Source organism: Accipiter gentilis, chromosome Z (assembly GCF_929443795.1).
Source record: "Accipiter gentilis chromosome Z, bAccGen1.1, whole genome shotgun sequence".
NCBI lineage: Eukaryota > Metazoa > Chordata > Aves > Accipitriformes > Accipitridae > Astur > Astur gentilis.
The window spans coordinates 65,152,742-65,175,468 of record NC_064919.1 but is presented as its reverse complement, the minus strand read 5'-3'; the positions used below and the strand labels follow the sequence as shown (position 1 = coordinate 65,175,468).

General features: G+C 37.4%; 2 protein-coding genes across 4 annotated transcripts in view; one reads left to right on the top strand and one right to left on the bottom strand.

The window, feature by feature from the left end:
- Positions 1-1,593: 1,593 nt before the first annotated feature.
- On the bottom strand, positions 1,594-12,519 carry SREK1IP1 (SREK1 interacting protein 1). The gene is made up of 5 exons (XM_049795401.1): positions 12,439-12,519; positions 9,700-9,747; positions 8,136-8,276; positions 5,966-6,044; positions 1,594-4,572 (listed from the first exon to the last, which is right to left on the bottom strand). The coding sequence occupies exons 1-5, from the start codon at positions 12,449-12,451 to the stop codon at positions 4,383-4,385; spliced, it is 471 nt and encodes a 156-aa protein (XP_049651358.1). The 5' UTR covers positions 12,452-12,519; the 3' UTR covers positions 1,594-4,382.
- Positions 12,520-12,590: 71 nt separating this feature from the next.
- Positions 12,591-22,727, top strand: part of CWC27 (CWC27 spliceosome associated cyclophilin) — a 121,133-nt gene continuing 110,996 nt past the window's right edge. For all 3 annotated transcript variants that reach the window (XM_049795373.1, XM_049795374.1, XM_049795375.1), the window contains exons 1-8: positions 12,591-12,903; positions 13,878-13,974; positions 15,281-15,393; positions 16,589-16,732; positions 17,460-17,558; positions 17,740-17,843; positions 18,929-18,998; positions 22,396-22,475. In XM_049795373.1, the coding sequence (XP_049651330.1) occupies positions 12,862-12,903; positions 13,878-13,974; positions 15,281-15,393; positions 16,589-16,732; positions 17,460-17,558; positions 17,740-17,843; positions 18,929-18,998; positions 22,396-22,475 (749 nt within the window). In that variant the 5' untranslated portion in view covers positions 12,591-12,861. The remainder of the gene's footprint in view (positions 12,904-13,877; positions 13,975-15,280; positions 15,394-16,588; positions 16,733-17,459; positions 17,559-17,739; positions 17,844-18,928; positions 18,999-22,395; positions 22,476-22,727) is intronic.

The following is a 22,727-nucleotide window of genomic DNA, read 5'->3' as shown; positions in this document are numbered from 1 at the left end:
GTAATTGCCTCGTTGCAATTCTTAGCTGTTATTATGATTCTTCACCATGATTTATCGCTGAAAGAAAAAAGAAGACAAAACTCTTCAGTTTTAGAGCTATGTAATAATACTGTATCACTCAGAATTTATTTTTCTACCTCTTGGGTATCTGTGGCTAATACTTTTGTTTGTCCTTCATTTACAGTAGCCCTTGCAGACTGCACAAGAACCAGTGTAGACCATTGAAGAGAGCTCAGAATACAACAAAATAAGTATCTGACTAACCTGCAGAAAATACTCAGGAAAAACTCCTGGAAACAGCACAAGCTGACACTACCAAATGCAATAATTTAAAAAATATAAATTCAACAAGTGATGGTGTAATATTGATGGTAAATTATAAAAAACAATTATAAAAAAATATTGTGATGGTAAAGGAGCCTGTAATGGTAAAACAAAAAGCTAATATTAAATTGTTAAATGATCAGTGACATATACATCACTTTTCTCGTGCTACAAACTGATGGTAGTAGCAAGTAAAATAACTCAGAAGAGATCATAAAGATAGCAAGTATGTTCATATTGATAAAATTGTCTCAAGACCATGAAAACTACTAAGCATGGAAGAGTAACTATAGCGAAGACTAAAGAGAAAAAGATTATTGCATTGTTGCTCAACCCCCCTGCCAATCTTATATGTATTCAAATTAATGTAAAACGTGTTTTGTAAACTTATTTGATTGTGCTGAAAATAACTTTCCATTACTCTAGGGACATTAAAAAGTATACATCCTTCACCTCAAGAAACAGACTGAAGGGTTTTCCGTGGTGTCTCACATGCTGCAAAGAATGGTGAAGCTGTAATTTTTGTGCTGTGAATGTGTATTTCCTTTAGCTGTTTGTGAAACAATAGCTTAATTCAGCTTTGATTCAGTGATTCCAGCTTTTGGTGCATTTTATAGCACAGTCTGTTCCCCAGCTAGTAGGTGGATTGCACATGTCAACATTCTTCTTCCGCTATCTGGGAAAGAAGACTGAAGAAAACACCAGGCACCTACTTTGTTTCCTGGTGCTTATTGACAGATGTTGATAAGCATTTCAGAGCTTATTGTAAGGTGTATGGAGGTTATTGACTTCATTATTCTACCCATTTGTCATGCTCTTGCCTTCATTTCTTTTCTTCCTCTCACCCCATATACTATTCACATGCATGATTTTTGTGTTTCTTTCCGAAAATAGGCATTTCATTCTGTAACTGAGATAAGTTGACAGGGAAGGACAGTCCTTGTTTGTACAGGCATCACCTTTATATTGTAAGATCTTTGGTGCTTGTTGAGTAGCAGGCATACAATCAATACCTTGGACCTGTACAACAGCAGCAGTTACGTCAGGCATTGCCCTTGAAAGAGTGGTTCATGAAAACTGAGGCTAATAACAATTGATAGGAGTGAAGAAATAGCTGAGTTTTAATTAGAAATCGTGTCTTGATACCTAAACCTGCTGAATGTCACTTCTTTTTCTGGAACCAGAGTAGGCATTTTGGGTCAGGCTGATACTCAAGTGAAACAGTAACATTTATTACAACACATCAGACTCACTAAAATGATGGCTAAATCAAATAAGAAAAATAATAATATTTATTTTTATATCACTTTTAAAGATTAGCAAATATTAACTTGGCAAAGAACTGTTCAGCATCTCCTTGATGTATCAGTTAATACACCTGAAATCTTGAGCACATCTGTGGCAAAATCTAGTGACTTTAATGTACATCTTTGTAAATAAAATGGGAATATGGCCTGAAAAACAAGCTGACACATGATATGCTCTGTTATATAAATGCATGAATTGAGAAAATAGTGATATTTAAATTATTCAAATTAGAAAAGCCTTTTTCCAGTATGAAAATCTATATATGCTAGTACAAGTGGCAAAACATAAACACTGAAATTCATGCCTTACACTCTTCTACAAAAGACCATTGTAACTATCACAAATAGCTGCTGTAATGCCACATGGAAGGTAACTGCACCATCATTTAGATAGGTAATCTTTTGATTTCAACAATTAGAACTAGAATCTAAAATGGTTATTTGAAACTACACAAAAGTATAAGGAACACTACCAACATACCAGTTGCTTTTCTGAACTTTAAGCATCTACCTGTTCTCTAATTTGTCATTAAATATAGTTTAATGGATAAATTATACTTATGCATAGAGATATACTAACTCTAGTAAGAGTTGTTTAATAAACTCTTCAGCCATTCTGGTACAGAAAGCTCAGTTAAATTTCCCTTCAGTTCCTTGTCTTCAGATGAACCTTTCAAAAATCAAGAAACCAATAAGGTACAAACTCCCATTCCCCAGAACTGGCATCCCTGGGTCATAGCGAGATCATGAGAAGACCATGGGAGAATTACATACGAATTCTGCATTTCCCCAGCTCTAATAATCCTTCCAATCTCATTAAGTAAGGAACATTTTAGGGGGAAAAAAAAAATCACAGTGATTTGTGTCTGAAGCAGTGGCTTGATTAAATATTTCCTTCGGCAACAGTACTGGCTTAATTAGCCCACAACTCCCCTGTTGCTCTCTACAGAATGACTGGCTTAGAGAAATAACCCAGTCAAAAATAAGCTCTAACAGCCACAGCAACAGCAAGGAGACTAGAGTGAACAGGGGGGCAAAATCTGTTAAATTGGTACTGATTAAAGAAATGTTCCTTATACTATGCACAGGTATCAGCTAATTAAGGAGTCCGGTCTCTCTTCAGGTGTATTATCCAAGCACATCCAAGAAATCATGATATATGACCTGAAAAAATAGATTGGACCAAAGCCAGCAGATGCAAGGACTCTTGCCATCCTCTACTGAGAGACCTACATAGAAAATTACAGATTACTTCTCTTTGCTCTGTGGCTTCCATGAGTATTCTGATCTTTTAATGTTCCCTAGCACAGCATCTACAGCACAAATTGCCCAACAATAAGGGTACTGGGTGTGAAACATAAAAGTCTGAAAGACAGAGTTAGATCTAGGGATCTCACTTTCAGGCCAAATAGCAGTAACCAGCGAAATACCATAAAATACTTCATACTGACTCAATGCTCTAACCCACTGGAGAAAACATAGGCACTGGAGATTATTGTGAAGAAGGTGTTGCTCTTCCTCGTATTTTGACTCCCATGAGACTTACAGTGCAGCTGTATGCCAAGCTGCTCAGGTGGAAGCATTCTGCATCTAAGAAAAAAACAAACCAAACAAACCAAAAAACTGCAGGCATGAAGAGCATTTTCAAGAAGCTATAAACATAGGCACTTTGAGGTTTAGGCATTTCTGGGGTAGGATTAGATATCTCAAATCTGCTCAACTCAAAAGTATCAGTCTGTCTTGAACCTGTACACTACCACATTACAAGATATGAATTGGATACACCAGAACCCAGTTATAAAATTTTGACATACTTAACATTGCTCCCAATAGCAAGTCGTAAATTTTGCTACCGACTTCATGATAGATTGCTTACATTCCACAAGAGGTTTGTTTGCTTGTTTTTTAACTTTTCAATGGGAGTTTTATTAGAATGAATGGAGGTTTCACATTTGTTGTCAATTGTCACTCTTTGAATTTCCTATTTCGGTTCATGTAGGCATTAATCACCACATACTGTATTAACATGGTTCCTAGAACTTTGTAAACAATCTTGCTGGACATTCATCCAGTGTTAGGAAGTGGCACTTTACATCTATCAAAGATGAAATGGCCATAATTGTAAAAGAACAAAACCTAAATAAAAAGAAAATACTTTGAAAAAATGTGTAATTGTGTTTCACAGTCTACAACTAAATCAATTTTAGAAGATAATTTTGAAGGAGCAATCTCTTTTAGCTTCTCATTGCCCATTCTTTCCCTTCTCTGGACCCGAACTATTTCATATTTACACTTACTGACTAATGTATGTAAGTAGAAAATGTTATGCAAACCATACATTTATTTAAAGGATAACATAATAGAAAATCTCACTTGAATTTCCAAATTTGATTTAACCATTCTGACATTAAGCATATTTAAGTCCAAATCTTTCTGCACAAAGACTTACAAACTGATGCTTACCATATCCTAGCGTAAAGGATTCCAAACACAACTAATCACTACTGAACTAAGAATAAGAGCAAAGATCTAGTTAAACTTGTATGGTTTAGTACTAATAAACTTGAAATAGAAGAGCAGATCTTTTCCCAAATGATCCATTTAATAATTTGAAGCACTGATATTTGCAAATCAATTTCTTAAAAATATACATCTCATTTTAAAACAACAGCATTGCAAAGCATAAATAAATTTGATTTGAAAGGAAAATCACATTCTTTGCAGAGGTGAACACAAAAATACACCAGCACCTCAGTCGCTACTAGAACTGTCTGAACTATCAGAAGATGAACTTTTTTCCTTTCGTCTCTTCTTTTTCTCCTTTTTATGATGTTTTCCTTTTTTAGATTTATTCTTTTTTTCCTTTTGCCTTTCTTTTTTGTGTGCTTTTTGTTTTTTTGACTTTGGCCTATCCTCTTCAGCTGCACTTGATGAGGAAGATCTAGTAAAAAAAAAAAAACAAAAACAGAGAGAGAGATTGATATGTAATTAAAGAAGGAAAATGCCACAAGGATAATGTGGGGTTTTTAATTTCAGTACTTATATAATGTCACAAATTGAATTTGGTTTAGAATTTGTAAAGTAGCATCCACTGGAAAGCTTATGATGTCTCAGTCTGCATGTTCAACTGAACGACAACTTTTCTAGTTAAGACTATAGTGCCGGAAAAGCAGTATGTCTATAATACAGTTTAATTAATAACGGAATAGGCAAGGTGTGTGTTTTTCAACCTTCAATAAGAAAAAGACTGAGAGTACAGACCAATAGAAAAGTGAAAATATGACAGTAAGTTAGAGCTTCCAGCTTTTAAAATATCACATGATCAATAACAATACTACAGTAATGCCTTCAGACAAATCTTAATGTGTTTCTCTCATGCAAAAATCCAAGAGAAACAGGTATGACAAATTTGGATGCTCTTGCAGCTGGTAATATTGGTCTCTAACCAGCAGTGATGAGTGATTACATACATATAAGAATTGAGATAACAATAAAAGAAAAGTCACGATTATTATACTCAAGAGCACAGTATTGTGCTACTGTTTACGTGATTAACTATTAATTACTTGCATGTAAAGACTATAGCCAACAGACTGACTCTCTTCTACTGTCTTCATAAGTGTAAGTTAGAGCTACACTATGTGAACAAGGAAGGGGGAAAATGCCAATACTCCGAGTCGGGTTCCGGGTGGTGGGCAGTTGCACTGTGCATCACTCGTTTTGTATACTCTTTTATTAGTACCATTGTTGTTGTAACTTCTCTTTTTGTGTTGTCCCAGTAAATTGTCCTTATCTCAGCTCTTGAGGTTCTGGTTTTTAGGTTTGGGGTTTGGGCTTTTTTTTGCTTTGTTTTGGGTTTTTTTTGTTTGGTTTGGGTTTTTTTTTTTTTTCTTTTTTCTTTTTTCTTTTCTCCTGATTCTTCTCCCCAACCCACCAGACAGGGGCGGGAGGAGTGAGTGAGGGGCTGCGTGGCTGGGCTGAAACTACAACAGGGACCAAGCCCATAATCCTCCTGACTTCTTGTTCTTTTCCCACCACATCTTGCCTAGTGTTGGATAGTCAGAGGGACTATTGCTTTCTCAGACCTGCAGACCTCCAGCTTGCTAGAACTTTCTAGACTTCCATGGTCCTAGCTCTGCAGCAGAAAGCCTGTGGCTTTACCATTACCCAAAGAACAAACAAGTTCTCACTGGAAAACAGGAAGCTTTTCAAACAAAAGATGTTGCAAATAAACTTGCATCAAAAGAAGCAATGTTTTCTGAGAAAAAAAACAAACATCAGGAATATTTCTAAAGTTCTGGTTTGAAATTAAAACAGGTGTGTGATAGAGTTACCTTTTCCTTGGTCTCTTTAATCTGTTTTTTTCTTTGCTTTTTCTTTTTTGTTTCTTTTTTTCTTCCTCCTCATTTAGATCTATGGATAAAAAGTTACAGTTTACAAAACACTTGTCTGAATTAAGATCAGCATTAAAAGAGTGGCTTCAGTAGCAATGTAAAGTTACCACAAAATTCTTGTTATAAGTTTTTCTTTTCCTTCCTCCAAATTCTGGTCTAGTATAGCAATTTCAGAAATATTTTGCACAGCAGCAGAACTTTTTATACAACTTACATTCTAATGACTTTGATCTAAGCACTAAGAATGAAGGAAGGCCCAGAAAACATAGCAAAAAGTTGTGACTTTTCCAGTATTTTTACATCAGCTTTAGGTTTTCATATCCTGTATTTTAAAAGACTTGCCCAAGTCTGAAAACAGGTTATTTAACTAGAATGTACAAAAAAAAAAGAACATTGCCTTAGGCTTATTCACACATCCTCATTTCACACTTCACAAATAGCTATGGCATAACTAAGATAAATTTGAGTTACTGTCAATACACTGTCTACAAAAATTGGCAGAAGAGTCACCCCTCATCTGGTCATGTTTGTTTCCTGCCCTAACACTGTATAATATTGTATAGTACCTTCACATTTCACTTATAAGCAATATTGTTATCACACTCGATGAAATTTCTGACCTTAGGCTTTTCTACACCAGTTCAAAAAGTATTTCTGAATTCTCTGAAATGCAAATCCACTACATAAATACACATTACAATGTCAGCTAACAGGAAAATACTGGCTTTACAATTTATCCTTAAAACAGGTAGCTAATTTTGAGCATTTCACCTTACTTCTGTCATACAAATAACTTTCCATAGAGTCTGCATGCTAGTGCAGTTATTCATTTGCTACCACAAATAGAAATTACTGGTCTGTATGTTCTGGAGTGAAATTTGAAAGAATTCAATATGAGTTACAAAAAGCAAATTACTTTTGGGGCAATTAGAAAACATGAACAAGAATGTGCAAACAAGCACTCAGTATTGTTTTAAGAAAACAGTAAAAAAATCTAAGTGCAAACAGTGCAAAAATCTTGAGAAGATGAGGCCACTTGAAAATGGCAAAATCCTGCCTAGATTATTGACAGTTAAAGATACATACCTTCTTGCTTATAGCAGCCACAGTTTGAAAAAGAACATAATAAACAGGGATATTACAAGATCGACTAAACAGCTGTTTTTCCTGCAGATACCCATCTTGAATCAGTTTAGGGCAGAAAAAAACCCTTACATTCAGAAGTACATAATAAGTGGGAAAAAGTTTTTCCAAAGAGACTTGTTCCAAGAAAGGACTGTTGCAGTACCAATTCAGCACTCCTGACAAGCAGACTATCCATTTCTTTTGAAGTATTCCAGCAAATTACAGGGTTCTATCTATCCTTTCTTCCTAAATAGCATCTTTAGCAGAAACTGAATGTCAAGTCTGGAATGTGAGAACAACAGAAGAAAACATGATGTTTCAAGGAGCAGAAGGGAAGAATATTCATTCATGTAAAACATGCTATGGTGGAACAACATCCCCTTCTTACTTAGGGGAACAGCCTCTTTGGAGTCTCAAATGAACTCAAGTATCTGCTAAATAATCCACCTATTTTCTCTCTGACAAACAGTTGAAGCTCAGACCTTCCAAACAGAGAACAGTACTTCTCCAAATATGAATGTTTAAATTCAATTCACTAGCTGTTTCAGTCAAAACACTACTTAGAAACTGGAGAGAAATTCAGCTGTTGTATTTGTCATTAGTTTTGAGAGTTACTGTAAACTTTAAGATGTTTAAACTACATGCCATAATCAGAAGATTAACTCAGAACATCCATGTCATTTTCTCCTAAGCAGCTTCTTAGTAACAGTCTTATAATCTTTTGTATTTAGGAGCCATTTTTGAGATGTTGCAAATGGGTACATTACTAATTTCCTATGACAGGAATTAATAATAATAAAAAAAGAAGACATGGGTGTATCAAATCTCTGAAGTCTGAACACATGAAATAAAAGACATATATTTAAAGCATAAGCTAAAAGAACTAAGAGTAGTTATCAAAAAGGATAAAATGAGAGTTCCAGTACTTCAGAAGACCGTTACCCAATTTGGTCTTTAAGAAAAAAAACCAAAAAAACCACCTTACTCTTTTTTTCACGCAAAGCTTGCAATCTCTGTAGTTCTTCTTCCTCGCTGTCTTCACTGCTAGTGCTGCTAACATCTAAAACAATATCTCTTTGAGGATCTACTCGGAGGAAGTTTCGACATTCAAATGTCAGATGACCAGCTGAACAAAACAAACATTCAGAAAGAAAAATTGTAATTTACCAAAAAATACCAGAAACTAAAGAACATCTATTTTAGCATTACTCAGTTTTGAGAAGTGAAAAAAGGCTAGGCTGCAATCTGTGAATGACGAGGGAGAAGGCTTACTTTGAACAAACCTCAAAGGATTTTGAGAGGTTGTGCAATGTTATTCCATTTAATAGTGCTTTACAACTTCTCTCTTATTTCTGTTAAAGATTTTGTCCAACCTTTACTTTTTATTTTTAAGGGTCTGAGATCCTTCCTGAAGAAATTACCTAAAAGCATGCAGTGAAATATTTTAAAAACTACAGCAAGTGTGTTATATTGCTCTTTTTTGTCTCCCTCTAGTGAAACAAAGAATCCTATTTGCTTGTGAGACAGTCTTTAACAACCAGTACATAATACTGACTAAACTACTACCTGACTAGTATTTTTAGTTTTCTAAGTTACATCTCAGTAATCACAACCAGAGTTAGAAATCTTGTCCTGGATACACCTACTGAAATAAAAAAAGAGAAACAAAACAAATTGAAGATATGGTTTGGGAGAAACTAAGCTAAAGACACAGGAATTCAAGTAGCAATTGAAATAAACTTATGTTCTTCGTAACAAAATACCTGTATCTTGAAGACAGAACATATAGGAACATAAATATAGGTTGTGTGATTTGACTACAAGTTTCCTTCTCTTCCAGAAAGCTTCTGATACTTACTGCATGTAGAAATGAAGCACTAAATCTATATAGATATCCATGTTCCTTTGGAAGAACAGATACACAAAGCAATTCATTGACAAAATTTGTTGGAGACAAAGTCTACAGCGAAAGAATGAAGCAAGTTTTTTCCCCTTCAACCCACATAAAGCTAATTTAAAAAATAGATTAAATCACCCGGTTAAAAGTTCAACACAATTCACTGCAAAACACTGTCCACCCCTCCGCTGTTCTAAAAATAAGAGTTAGTGATTAATAAGATCATATAGATTTTAAATTATTTCTCCTTTAAAAGCAGAGTGGACTTAACTTGGTCTGAACTGCCTGCTTAAGCTTGCAGTGAGACTCAGAAGCAGCACAAATGCTAATCTCAGTAGACAGCAAAACCCATGCTTTCAATTCAAAGTTTCTCAAGTAACTGCACTGCAAATGTAGTATATATGAACACAACAGCATACTTCTTTTTCTTCAGTGAAACTCAAGGGTTTTCAAAAGCAGCAATAGGTATGCAGAGCCAGAAAATGAATAGGAAATAAATACATAAAATTATGGTAATTTAAACTGACAAATGTCTGGGCAACAAGTGAGGACACCCTTTTTTTGTTCCCCCCCGCCCCCTCCTCAAAAGGCTGTTCCAACATCGTAAATAGAAGCAAACACTGTAATTTCATATTGCTTACTACAGACTTACGGTAGCCGCACTTCTTACATCCTGCTCTGATGTTATCCTTATTTCCACCTGAAAGAGAACATTTCACTATTAGGTGTTGGTAAACAGAACTCTCAAGTTTCTTTTAAATCTGGCTTGATAATGTCAATGCACCAACAGGACTGATCACTCCTCAGAGTATTAAGCATACTAAGATCTCTTAAAAAAACTTAAAAAAAGGCAAAACAGTGCATTTCTAAGGTCACTCTTCTGTACAGTAATCTATCAGAACAAATTTGGCTAGTATAAACTGCTACAGATAATTTCATTTCATGTGACTTATTGCCAAATCCTCATTTGATTTATTATAACCTTTCCATTATGATTTTAATAATTATTCCACTTCTCTGAAAGCTTATGTATTTGTTTAGTTACAGTATGAACACAGTAATAGCTATGTGACATTCCAGTGTTCCATAACTGTGCACTACAAATGTACTTATAAATTCTAACAGTGCACAGATGTTGACAGACATGCACTGGAAACTCTGAAGCAATTTACATTTTAATTACAGGAACTGCCTTAAAAAGACAATTAAAAGCAGACAAAAAAAAAAAAAAGAGATATACCAACACTCCTGAAAAGTGACAAAAGACAGATAGAAGCAATTTCTTAAAAAAAAAAAAAAGAGGCAGCTAAACAAATTCTTAAATGATTCTGAATCCAGGCAACATGGCATCAAATACAAAGAATTAATGGGTGCAAGAAAGCAAATGTGGAGTAAAGTGAAAAGCATAACAGAAAAGTCCACAGATGTTATGCAGGAAGGAGGACCAGAACAGTGCAAATTTTAGGTACAGAAAGTGTGTGATTTTCCCATCTGAGCCCACAGTTAAGTTAGACACAGTAGGATGTGACTCAGAAGAAAAAACCCAGAGACCTATCCGAAGAAATACTTTTAATCACCTAAGCCTATTCATCATGAAAGTCACAACTGAATTTCCAAAATCAAAGGGTGCCCTTCTATCTTCCGAATGAATACATAATGAAAAAAACAGCGACTTAAACAGTTACATACAGTTTTCTGAATAACTACGTCATTTACTTAAATAAATAAATACGCAAACATAACAAGAAATCCATGACAGAAATTAGAGAACCAGAAAGGGGGTACATCAGCTCCATGAATTTAGAATTTGATTTATTGAGACAAGTATTGTCTTCAGAAAATTCTACTCAGAATAACAGAGGGAACTAAAGTATCATAAAAGGAAACATCCTGCCCCAGAATGGGCCAAAGGCCGGATGATTGCCAAAGCAGCACAAACTAGGGGAAAGGTAGAGGTGGCAGGGGGAGATCCTGACCACTGACTCAATTCCTGGCTGGAAGAATTTGCCACCCCCCCACCTGCATACTAATCTACATAGCAAGCGAGGCTAATTTAAATATAACCAGCCAATAGCAGATGAGAGGGTGGCTGCTAACAAACGAATGTAAATTTAGGTGGATTTTTACCAATCGTGTAACAGAATAAATAACGTTGTAGTTCTTTGGTGTTGTGTGCCAGCTTTGTGGAGTTACCACCTGGCACCCACCTCTGCGAAGACATGAAATAAACAGGTATCTCGGCTTTGTGTGCAAGACTGGCACGTTGCACATCAGATACCGAGCCCCGCTCGTGGGACAACACGTGCAGGTGCCATTTGTTGGGATTTCCAATAGCAATACCCAGCAGATGACAAGAACATTGTCACGAAATAGTCCTACCAAACTCCTGAGACTGAAATTTTATTACTATTTTTGGCTTTAAATAATAATGTTAGAAAGAAGGTTTTAGACTAGATGATTAAAAGCAAACAAATTAGTAGAAACTTCCTTTTCTCACCCTCTTCTTCCCAGGTATTAATCCTCAAGAAAATTAACAACCAACACAGCAGCAACCATCACTAAGGACCTCATTAATTCAGTGGAGCACAAGGTTGCAAAAAAAAAGCTTCAGGAACCTTTGAATGTAGACGTGAGATGTCTTCCTCAAGACCCCCTTCTAGTACCGGAACAAGCTTGTTACGATCTTCTCTTAAGACAAGAAGCTTACCAGAGCTCAGGTTTGTTCAGCTGTGCTGCAACCAAACTCCTCATTCCTCAGGATGAAGAAAAAATTAGGAAGCAACGGCTGCAGGTTTGGCTAACACAGATCTAAATACCTTGCAAAGAGCACAAGCGTTTCTGCCTGCCCTGTCTCACCATCGCTCTCGACGCGTCTATTTGAACAACGATCTAGTGGGACACAAACGTTAATCCAGGACAAAAGCTGAGGAGGAAGACCGAGCCTGACAACAACCATTCCCCGGATCAAACTTTAAAAAAGGCGGGTGATACTAGCAGACGGTAGGAACGTAGCACTTGGTCATCGCTCTCCGAAACGCTGGGGAGAGGCCCCGCAGGCCTAGAAGGAAGCGACTGCATGGCTGCGCTCATCAACGGCCGGCCTGACACTCCACCTCCCCCGGCCATCTCCCTCCCGCTGCCCCCACGCCAGCCGGGTTAGGAAGCCGGCTGTGCAGACCTGACCGGAGCAGCGTCGCTCCGCCGGCAGCGCCCGCGGCCTCAGATCGACGCGCCTCTGTGGAAACTGCCACGGCGACGCGCGGTTGCACCCGCCCCCCCGCATATTTCCATCAAACCGCCGCCACTTATTTCCCCTTCCCAACATGCCAGCCCTGGGGACAGCTGGCTGTTGCCCCGTCTCTCCCCGCAGACCCGGCCGGGAAGCCCTCACCCGGCAGAGCCATGGCACCTCCCGCCGCCGTCCTCGCCTGCCCGGCCCAGGCCTGCAGCGGCGCCTCTCTCCGCCGGAAGGCTTTTCTCGGCGCACTCTCGAACCGTACCACTCACAGTGAGGACGGGGGGGGCCCAGTAGGGGGGCGGGAGAAACGGGGAAGGACTGCAGCTGTCTGGAGAAGCCTCCACGTCTTTCTGAAAAAACTTGCTTCCTTGGCGACTCCCGTAGAGACTCTGACCGGGGATTCATCCCTTCGTCCTTCCTCCTGGCCTGCGCAGCCTCCTCCCCACCTCCCTGGGCTTCATAGAGGCGCCCAAGATGGCGGGACGCTCGGGGCGGTAGGAAGCGTTAGAGGGGAAGGGTACCTAGAGCATCGAGCCCGGGCGGTTGATCGCCTGCTGGGACGCTCCTTTCCCGACCATGAGCAACATCTACATCCAGGAGCCCCCCACCAACGGCAAGGTGAGGCTCGCCGGGGGCAGGGGCCGCGGTGGGCAGGCCAGGCCGTCGGGTGGAGGGGAGCTGTACTGCGGCGTGGGCGAGGGGGCTGCGCGTGCTGTGGGGGCGGGGGGCTGCTTGCTGAGAGAGGTGTGCGCTCCTCGGGGGGGGGGGGGGGGGGGTAGTGCGGGTGTGGAAACTCTGTGTGTTCCGTAGGGGCTTTGTAGGCGAGGAGGGTGCGCGCTGTGCATGGGGAGCGCGGCTGGGGAGGCCGCGGGGCGATCGGCGTGAGGGGGCCGCGCACTCTGGGGGGGGGGGTGGGGTGGTGTGGTGTGGTGCGGTGCGGTTTGGTGCGTGTGCACTGCGGCTGCTTTTGAACTGGGGTGTGTGTGGAGAAATTGTATGTTGCAGGGGGCAGGGGGGGACCGGGGGGGAAGATAGGCGCTGCGTGTGTGTGTTGGCGGTCTCCGTCGTGTGGTGCTGGTTTGGTTAAAGTCGGTTTGAGGCGATATAGCCCTTAGAGACGTTACCTGAGTCAAGGCACGACGTGTGCTGCGTGGTTACATGACGTCCTTGGAGAGTTCAATTTCATTTTCTCTGTTCTTGACTATATCTTAGGTTCTAAACTTTATTATGATCTCTCACTGAATTTAGTGGTATTACTTGTAGGAGTGGTAGATACCTTTGGAGATTTATGGCATAACTTGCTTCCCGTGTTGTTTCATTATGGAAGTGATAAAGGGTATATAAGCTTCTGCCATGTGTCAGGTACCAGGTCATTGGCCTTGAAGCCTTATTATACGTATCGCTTCAGAACTGTATCTTAAGTTCTGGCAATACTGTCTAGAACTAACGGTAGCTGCCTGGCATGTTTGAATGTCTCCTACTGTTACTAATATAATGAATTCAGAAGTATTTTTTTAACTCAGCAATGATATTCTTTGATCAGTGACTAACTTACAATAAAACTAATGGTGTATTTAACTATATTTTTATAGGTTTTGCTGAGAACAACAGCAGGAGATATAGATATAGAATTATGGTCAAAAGAAGCACCAAAAGCATGTCGAAATTTCATCCAGCTTTGTATGGAAGGTAATGACTGAATGGGAGAGGAGTTGTTGAAATCATTTCATTTGCAATCTTTATGCCTTTTTTTTGTAAAATAGAGGTCATAACTATGATTTAACTTTAATGTATTAATGAATATTTTTGTATTTAGAAAATATTAACTCTCAGACAATATTTTTCAAGGTTATGAAGGAACTTGATGGTAAAAAACAAATTTTTTTGGTGTTTTTCTCAAATGTAGCAGATGATGTAGTATTACTGAAAAGTTGTACGTTAGAAGCTTGGGAAGGCTTATTTTCAGCAAGTCTCTACTAAGTATAACTACTTCTTTATTGTATGTATGAAATGGCAATGATGCAATATTGGACATCCTCCAGAATTCTCATTTCCATATCACCATCTTTACTACCTTTTCATTTTTTTTTTCATGAGTGCTTCTAATGTTTCATTTGCTGTAGTTTTTTGTTGATGGAAGCTCTGTAACATTCTTCACTGAGGTAGTGGGTACCGGAATGAGAAGCTCCCAACTGAGGAAAACTGTAACAAGAATTTGTGAAGGACCTGGTGCCTTTTTGTGTTTTCTAGCTGCTGCTATTATCCCATTTATGCATTTATAGAGTGGTTAAGAGTTCTTTTAGCCATCCTCTGTTAAGGAAAAATAGACGTCTAGGATTTGTGCCTCCAGCATGGATCCAGCCTGTTCCGTGTTCTTATACCTAATGTGGAGATGTGGGTATTTTTTGCAATGGTAAATTGCAATGGTAAATTGTAAAGAAGATATCTTGGGGAGCAAAATGTACCACATATTTCATTCTATGAAAATTATCAGTTCGGGTACAGTGTAGGTGATGGAAGGGGTGACATCTGTGTTCCATGCTGGTGAGTGAAAATGCTAATCATTTGGTGTATGGAAATGGCTAACGATGTATGTAAGATGTTGACTGGGACAGTCCAGTAGTTTTAGCTCTCCTTTTCAATTGATGTATGTTGGTAGTATCATTCCAGTGATAAAACTTAAAAGCTGAAAAGAAAATAATTAATCAAAATCATCTTGTTGAGGATGTGCAGTGTCTTTTGCAACAGAAGCATAGGGCACCACGTTTCTTTTCATAAATATCATCAACAATACTTTGTAGCTGAGATGTAGTCACACTGAGCTGTAGAGGAGGGAACCCAGTGGAAATAACAGAATCCAATTACAGTACTTGCTTTCTGGAACTTCAGTCTCGACATCTCTGCATATCTAGACAAAAGTTTGATTTTGAGACCACTTACATGTATTTAATATTCTCTTCTTTTTTTTTTTTTTTTTTTTTTTTTTTTTTTTTAGATTATTACAATAACACAATATTTCACAGAGTAGTGCCTGGCTTTATAGTGCAGGGAGGTGATCCCACTGGTACAGGATCAGGTGGAGATTCAATCTATGGAGCCCCCTTCAAGGTACATATCTGTATATCTTATGCATTAATTTTGGGTTATTCTCTATCAGTTGTACTTCCTACCATGTTAGGTTTTGAGAAAACAAACCTTATATTAGAAATGCAACATTAATACATGTACAGTAATTGGTTTCACATGTTCCTTCAGTATTTTTGAATATGCCTTTTTGAATTGAGAGTTCTTAAATCTAGCTGTTCTGATATCATGATAAATGTATAACCTTACTAGCATGAACTTCACAAGGAAAAATAGGGGAGGGGAAGAGTGAAGAGTAGGTGTTGTGTTGGTATGTGGCAAAATCAGATGCAGAAATGTACATTGTTTGCGCACATTGTATCTCATTTAGCTAAGGTCTCTGAATGTTGTATATGTGTTCATAGGGATTGGTATCTGAGCAGAGAACAAAACAAATATTACCAGTACTATAGTAGCATTGCTGCTTAAGATTAGTGGTATCTCAATGTTACAGTGTTTAGAATTGTGATACCGCCATGGTATTAACATACTCATCGCTTTCACCTTGCTTTGAAAGTAGTCCTATTCTGTCGTCTTATGGTCCAGAAAATATTCTTCCTATGAGTTTTTGCAGTACCATTAGATTACAACCTGTTGTTGAGCTTCCAATTATTTTACGTGAATTAGGATTTTTTTCCCTAAAAACAGTGGTTAACAAGAGTGATAGTTTTACAAGAAATGTATGAAACGCAGTTACTTTCAGAAATACCTTGGATTTTCTTAATATTGGGGGGATAATAAATCCCAACAAAAATAATGAATAGCAATTGATTATTAGGCAACGATTGGAAAAAACATTAATAAGATTAATAAGACAGAACTTAGAGTTATTAAATCATGTGTCTTTCTATTATTGATATTCTAATTTCCAATTTTTTTCTTTAAGTGGTTGGTTTTTATATGTTTATGGTTTCTTTTGAAAGAAGATTGTTCACTTGTTTTCATTATTATAGGCACTAAGAAGAAAAAACATTGACTAAAAATAATCTTTTCTGCTGAAAACATAAGGTTTTAAATACAATTGCGGCATTAAGTTTCAAAAGGCTTTGGTTTTATTACTGTCTGAAATTAACAGCGTATTTTCTGTGTGTGCATATTGATGTAAATAAGCCGTAGCTAAAGAAGTGGAAAAAGTAGTTACATACTTAAATCATGTTCTTTTCTCTTCTGTCTTTGCCAGGATGAGTTCCACTCACGATTGCGATTTAATCGAAGAGGACTTGTTGCTATGGCAAATGCTGGGCCCCATGATAACGGAAGTCAATTTTTCTTTACGTTGGGTCGTGCAGATGAACTTAATAACAAGCACACAATCTTTGGAAAGGTCAGCTACATGGGTTAGGGTCCCAGTTTGCGTTTGACAGAAGCTACTATAAGTTTCTTTGTCTTCAAAGGCTGTTTTAGTGTTGTTTGCTACTGCGTACATTTAAAAGATATTTCAGTGCTTTCTAAGCTGTCTTCATTATCTTTGTTTCCCATGTCTGGTAAAAATGTTTCCATGGGTTGTTCCCATAATTATATACTTTGTTGTTGTTATTCTTCTAAATTATATTTTCATGTCATGCTTCCTTTGAATAACCTTACTAATATTATTATGGCTCTTATTAATCAGTTCATGTAATACTAGTGACATTTTAGAAAATGCTGTTTGTAAATTCTAGTTACCCAAGAAGTGTCAGGAAAATGAAAAACGTGAGATGAATTTACCACTCTCATGATTTACTTGAAAGAAAAACCAACAATGTTTTTTATTTCACAGTGTCTTTTATTTTCCTGTTTCACAGCTCACAGTAAGAATTTGACATCTTCCCCTGCATACACTCTCAAAAATGCAGGTTTAGCTATATGTATTCTTTCAACTTTTGTTGTTAAATTTAAAAAAAACAAACCTTTGTGCATTGTAGTTGCTGTCTTTTAGAAGTCTTACAGGCTTACACTATTTCCTGTATCATTTGTATTTTCAAAATTCTTTACATAATAATTGCCTTGCATTTTGCAGAATAATTAAATTATAGGCAAGGACTTTCAAACCTTTTTTATAAATTTGACAGGTTACAGGGGATACAATATATAACATGTTGCGCCTGGCTGAAGTAGAAGTAGACAAGGAAGAGAGACCTCTCAGTCCACACAAAATAAGAAGCAGTGAGGTAAGTATGTTCTGCTTTGGAATTTGAAATTTTAAAATTCTTTTGTACATAGTGTTCAGAACACTGTGTTCTAGTATGAAAACTTGGCATGTCTTTTTATATATTGTTTTAAAGTATTGAATCATTTAATTATAACATAATACTTACTAAAGATGTGTCTAAAATGCTACTTTTTTAACAGGTTTTGTTTAATCCTTTTGATGACATTGTTCCAAGACCGAGTAGAAAGCTGAAGAAGGACAAGCCAGAAGAAGAAGCGAAGAAGTCCAAAGTAAAAGGCACAAAGTAAATATATGCAACTTAAGTGATGGTTAATTTTCTTTCACCTTTAATTTGCAGCTTGGTAATTTTGTATTTCTGCTTTTGAAATACAGGGCTTTACCGAAACGCACACAGGAATGTTCCCTAATCTTAGCAAAACCTAATTCCCTGTTTCTGAAGAGATCATAGAAATCTAGTTGCTCTGACTGAAGTGGTTACTGTGCCTCAGCTGAGCTGTAACTGTTTCATGCATGCTGATAGTTTCTTGCAAAAGAAAGGTAAAAGGTAGCTTAAGCCTTTTCCATGGTCAAGAATGTGCAGTCATTCCTTTGTGACTGGGATGACACTGGAGTATGTACTAGTTAACTAGGTCATAGCTCAGTTGTTTGAGTTTTTTTGAACATGTCAGCTACCACTTCTCTCCCTCCAAAATACTTCATAAAAGGCAGGCATTTTGACATGGGAAACTTCGGTTTCTGTGAACAAAATTTGGTAGTCATAAACATGCAATGAGAAGTAACAGAAAATCTAAAGTGTGTGTATGCTGCCAGTTTTGCTGGACAGAAATACAACATGTTGTGACTGACTGGTTCCAACATACTGTAAACAATTAATTAAAAAAAAATTAATGATCATAATTTCTTTTAATTACATTCTATGAATGTATGCATTTGATGCCTTTCTGGGCCATCATACCTTCAAAATTTTGTTTGCTACTTGAGTGTGGCTCTGTTGGGGAAAAAAAACCCAAAAAACCAGACCTGAAAAATCACAACTGTTCTGTTTTCAGACCTGTCAGCATTTCACAGTCTGTGAAAGTACTAACTAACAAGGCAGAATTTCTGAAGTTCAGTCTTACTATTTTCTAAGTGATGCTTAGCTATCCTGATTATTTTGTCTCAGGAATAGAATAGAGCGTGCTTCTCTAAATATTCGTGGTTTATTGCAAAACAACATGTTGTAGTTGTTTGAAATTCAGTTGTTTTAGCAGGACAAAAAGTTTTTTTAAAAAATCACATGCAGTATGAAAGTAATATGTTTACAGTTTATGGATTGTTAATAAGACAGTATTTAAAGTTTTGCTAGTCAATGTGTTTTTTCTCTTAAAGAAATTTTAACCTGCTTTCCTTTGGGGAAGAAGCTGAAGAAGAAGAGGAGGAAGTCAGTAGAGTTAGTCAGGTACTCTACCAAACCATCCCCATTTTTCTTTTCAACTTAAAATCACCTTTTTTGCATGTTTGTGAAAATCTTTAAAGTTCTTGATCTTGTCCTTATGTTTTGAGCTTTGAACAATAATTCTAGAAATTACTTGGTTTTATGATTCTATTTTAATGTGTTGAAAAAAACCAGAGGTTTTTAACTTTTCTAGCTTTGAAGGTGCCTTCAGTTACTGTGTATTTTAGATTTCCATAAACTTAAATTTTCATATTTCATAGTGTAGATCTATGTCTGCTGTTTAAAATTCTTGGAGATGATAAGTACTTTATTCTTCTTCACCTCCTTAATTATAAGAGTGTGATCTGGTGGTAAAATACTTGAGGTTTGAAGTAGATCAACTTGTTCGTTGCCAGTGCATTCTTAGCTCCATTTTCTTATGTACATCCATTCTGTGTGCAAAACGAAGCAGGGTTATTGTGGGGAAAATAGTGTATTATCAATAATTAAATATTGCACTGTTGTGAATTCTCCACATTCATAGAACTAGGGTTGCATAGGTAGTTGCATTTCCTTACCTGACTGGGCCACTTAAATAAGGTTAGTTTAAAAATTTCTTTAACAAGTTGTCATTCTCATTTCTACTGCTGCCCAAATTACTTCTTTAGAGCCCCAGGCTTTTTTACTTCTTTGTATGGTTTGGGTACCTACCTGCTTCAGTTAATGATCACACCACTTGGTGCTGAATCCTATATCACATCAGTGAAAAAATGGTCCTTAGTCCTCAGGATTTAGTTAACGTACAAAAAACCAACAGTAAATAATGAATATTACAGTGAGATGGTATCAGTCAGGATGATAGTAGAGGTCTATTGCAACTGTATTTTTAACTTTTTTTTTTTTTCTTGTTTCATCTGACCAGTCAGACTCACTATACTTGTTTACCTTAACATGCTCATCTGCAGTTCTGCTCTTGGTATATGTCTGGCATTTAACTCAGTTGCTTTGATGTTCTTCCCTTTCATGCCAAATACTTGCTTTTCAGTTTAAAATTATCTAAGTAGAACACCTCTTTCATGACAAGCCCAGTTTCAGTGTTGTCATGCTGTCTTCAACTCAGTGTTAAACTCTCATTCTCATATTTGTCCTGACTAAATTCTGGACTAGCTGTAGCTGGGAAAATAACCAACAGTTTATGAAGAATTTCTGTTCATTCTTTACAACAGAAAGAAACTTTTTTTCCCGAACTTCATTGCTTGTTTCTAATAGGTCTAGATCAGTATCTCTATAGTTCTGGACATAATTTTACATTGAAGTATGTGAACTTCAACACCAACTTTTGTTCTCTGTTTTCAATATGAAAAATTGAAGGACAAAGTTAATAATGGGATTCTTTGACATCTACAAATTCAGAATTCTCCTGTGAACTTTTTTTAGTTGCTAGATGCAGTAAGTCTTTCTTGTTTCAATGTGAGAAGGGTATACTTTTAAGGACTGAGGTTGAGAGGAAAGTCTGCAAGTAACTGAGGAATCCTCTAATAGATCTGGGAAAAGGGAATATTTTCTATTAATTTTTAGTGCAGAGAGGTTGAGGATAAAATTATCTAAACAGTAAATGAAAACACTATGTATCAGGATGAAATTTTTCTGGTATTTAATGGTTTCATGTTTACATGTGAAAAATAAGAATTCTTGTCTTAGTCACATCATATTAACCAAGTAAGTACTAAATTTAAGAATGTCTCCCCAGGTCTTTTCTCCATCTTGCCCATTATGAACAATTTTCTACTTTGGACTTGTTCAGCCTGCACTACACTTAGTCTAAGTGAGGGAATATATTTTGTGTTTGCTGCAATGCATCACCAGACTCTAGTTCCTGAGACTGTACAAAGAAGGACAAGAAGGATAACTGGGGATATGGATCATGGTAACTTTAAAAAAAAAGGGTGAGAGGGAGGGAAAGATGAGAATGATTATTCCCTATTTCTTACAATATGGAAGTTGAGACACCAAGATAAATGAGCAAATAAATACACAAAGAAAACTATTTTTCCCTCTTGGAATTTAAGTTATGAACTTTTATGCCACAGAACATGATTAAAGTGAGAAGTATAAATACTTTCAAAAAGAGGTTAAACAAGGGATTAGGGCCATTGGTGTCTTAAATGTTACAGGTCAAATTGTGTCTTTTGTATCAGGAGAGTCTCTAAATGGTTATATTATAGAGAATATGAATCTTAGAAAGAAAATTTATGTGCCCCAGGAGGTTATAGAAGGCAGAGATCACAGGATTATGGAATTTTATGTCAAGGAATGGCAAGAGCAGAATGGCTGGCATGAGAGAAGACGAGTGAGGAGGCAGGAGTGATTCCAGCACAGGCAATACACTCGCCAACAGGGGCACAATGCCACAGGGTCTGGATACAGCAGGCAGACTTGATTGCTAGTAAAAGGGTCCTGGACACAGTATGCAATAACCAAGACCAAGGTCCCCATCCAGAGGGTCCAGTCAGGAGGAGCAAGAGATGGGACAGGAGACAGAGCGGGAGACAAGTCTACAGTGTGGGTCCAACAGGCCCATCCAGAAGACAGGGTTAGACACAGGTACACCTCTGACATAGCTCAGGCAGTGAGTGGATTTTCTCAGGCCTGAGCTGAAATGGTGCTCATGGGCAGAGGAGCTCCAGGTAAAACTCCTCAAGGCCACTAAGACTATTAGTACACTCTGGGACCTGATAGTGGGTCCCTCACTGCTTGTTGATTAAACTGAAGTTTTCAGTGTCCAAACTGCTCATTTAATTGTATGTACTTATTCGGAGTAGTTTACAAAGGTGATAAGCACTTGTCTTATGTTTCATCTAACTCTTGAACACATACACACGCACAAATTACTTGTTGAAGGAAGTGATTTTTTCATGCTGAATGTGTTAGTCTCTTTTTCTACATAATAAAAAATCGAAGTTGCGTTTGAATGAGTAAGATTTTATTACCTATACAACTACTGTCTTCCTAAAAGGATTATAAAATGCAGCTGAAATGGAGATATTCAGCTCACAATTACAGATTTTCTGTAACTGATTTCAGTCTGAAATTTAAGTGTACTTTTTGGATTAGCATGGGGAATGCTTTCTTACTGCAGTCTTTCTACCTGAAGATCTTACGTGTTCTTAGATTAATTTGACTGCTTGCTTCAGTAGATGATTCCTGCATGCTGTGTTGCACGTTGTTAATTTCTTTTTTTCCCTAGTGGTCTAATTGGTGTTGTACTAATTGATAAGTACTGCTTTGTATATGGTAGTTCTTTTGTGTTGTCATATGCCGTTATTGGGAAGTCATTACCTTTTTCTTACCAATATCCTTTTTCACTGTCTGTTCTCTTAAACACTGAAATTTATAATACCTTTTTTTTTTTTTTTTACAGAGCATGAAGGGAAAAAGTAAAAGTAGTCATGATCTACTGAAGGATGATCCACATCTAAGCTCAGTTCCTGCTGTCAAAAGGTCGATATGTGATTTCTAATTTCCAGGACGGATTTATTTTCAGGATGTTAGACCTGATTAGCATCATGTATACTCATTGTTCGTCTGTTACTCTTTAAGAAATTAAGAATGGTAATGCTGGATAAGACCAAACGTTCCTCTAACCCACTACGCTGTCACCAACATTTGCCATCAGTGGATGCCTAGCAAAGAATAAAAGCAGGGCAAGCATGTTTACCTGAGTAGTCTCTCAGCCTCCATCTACTTTCAGCA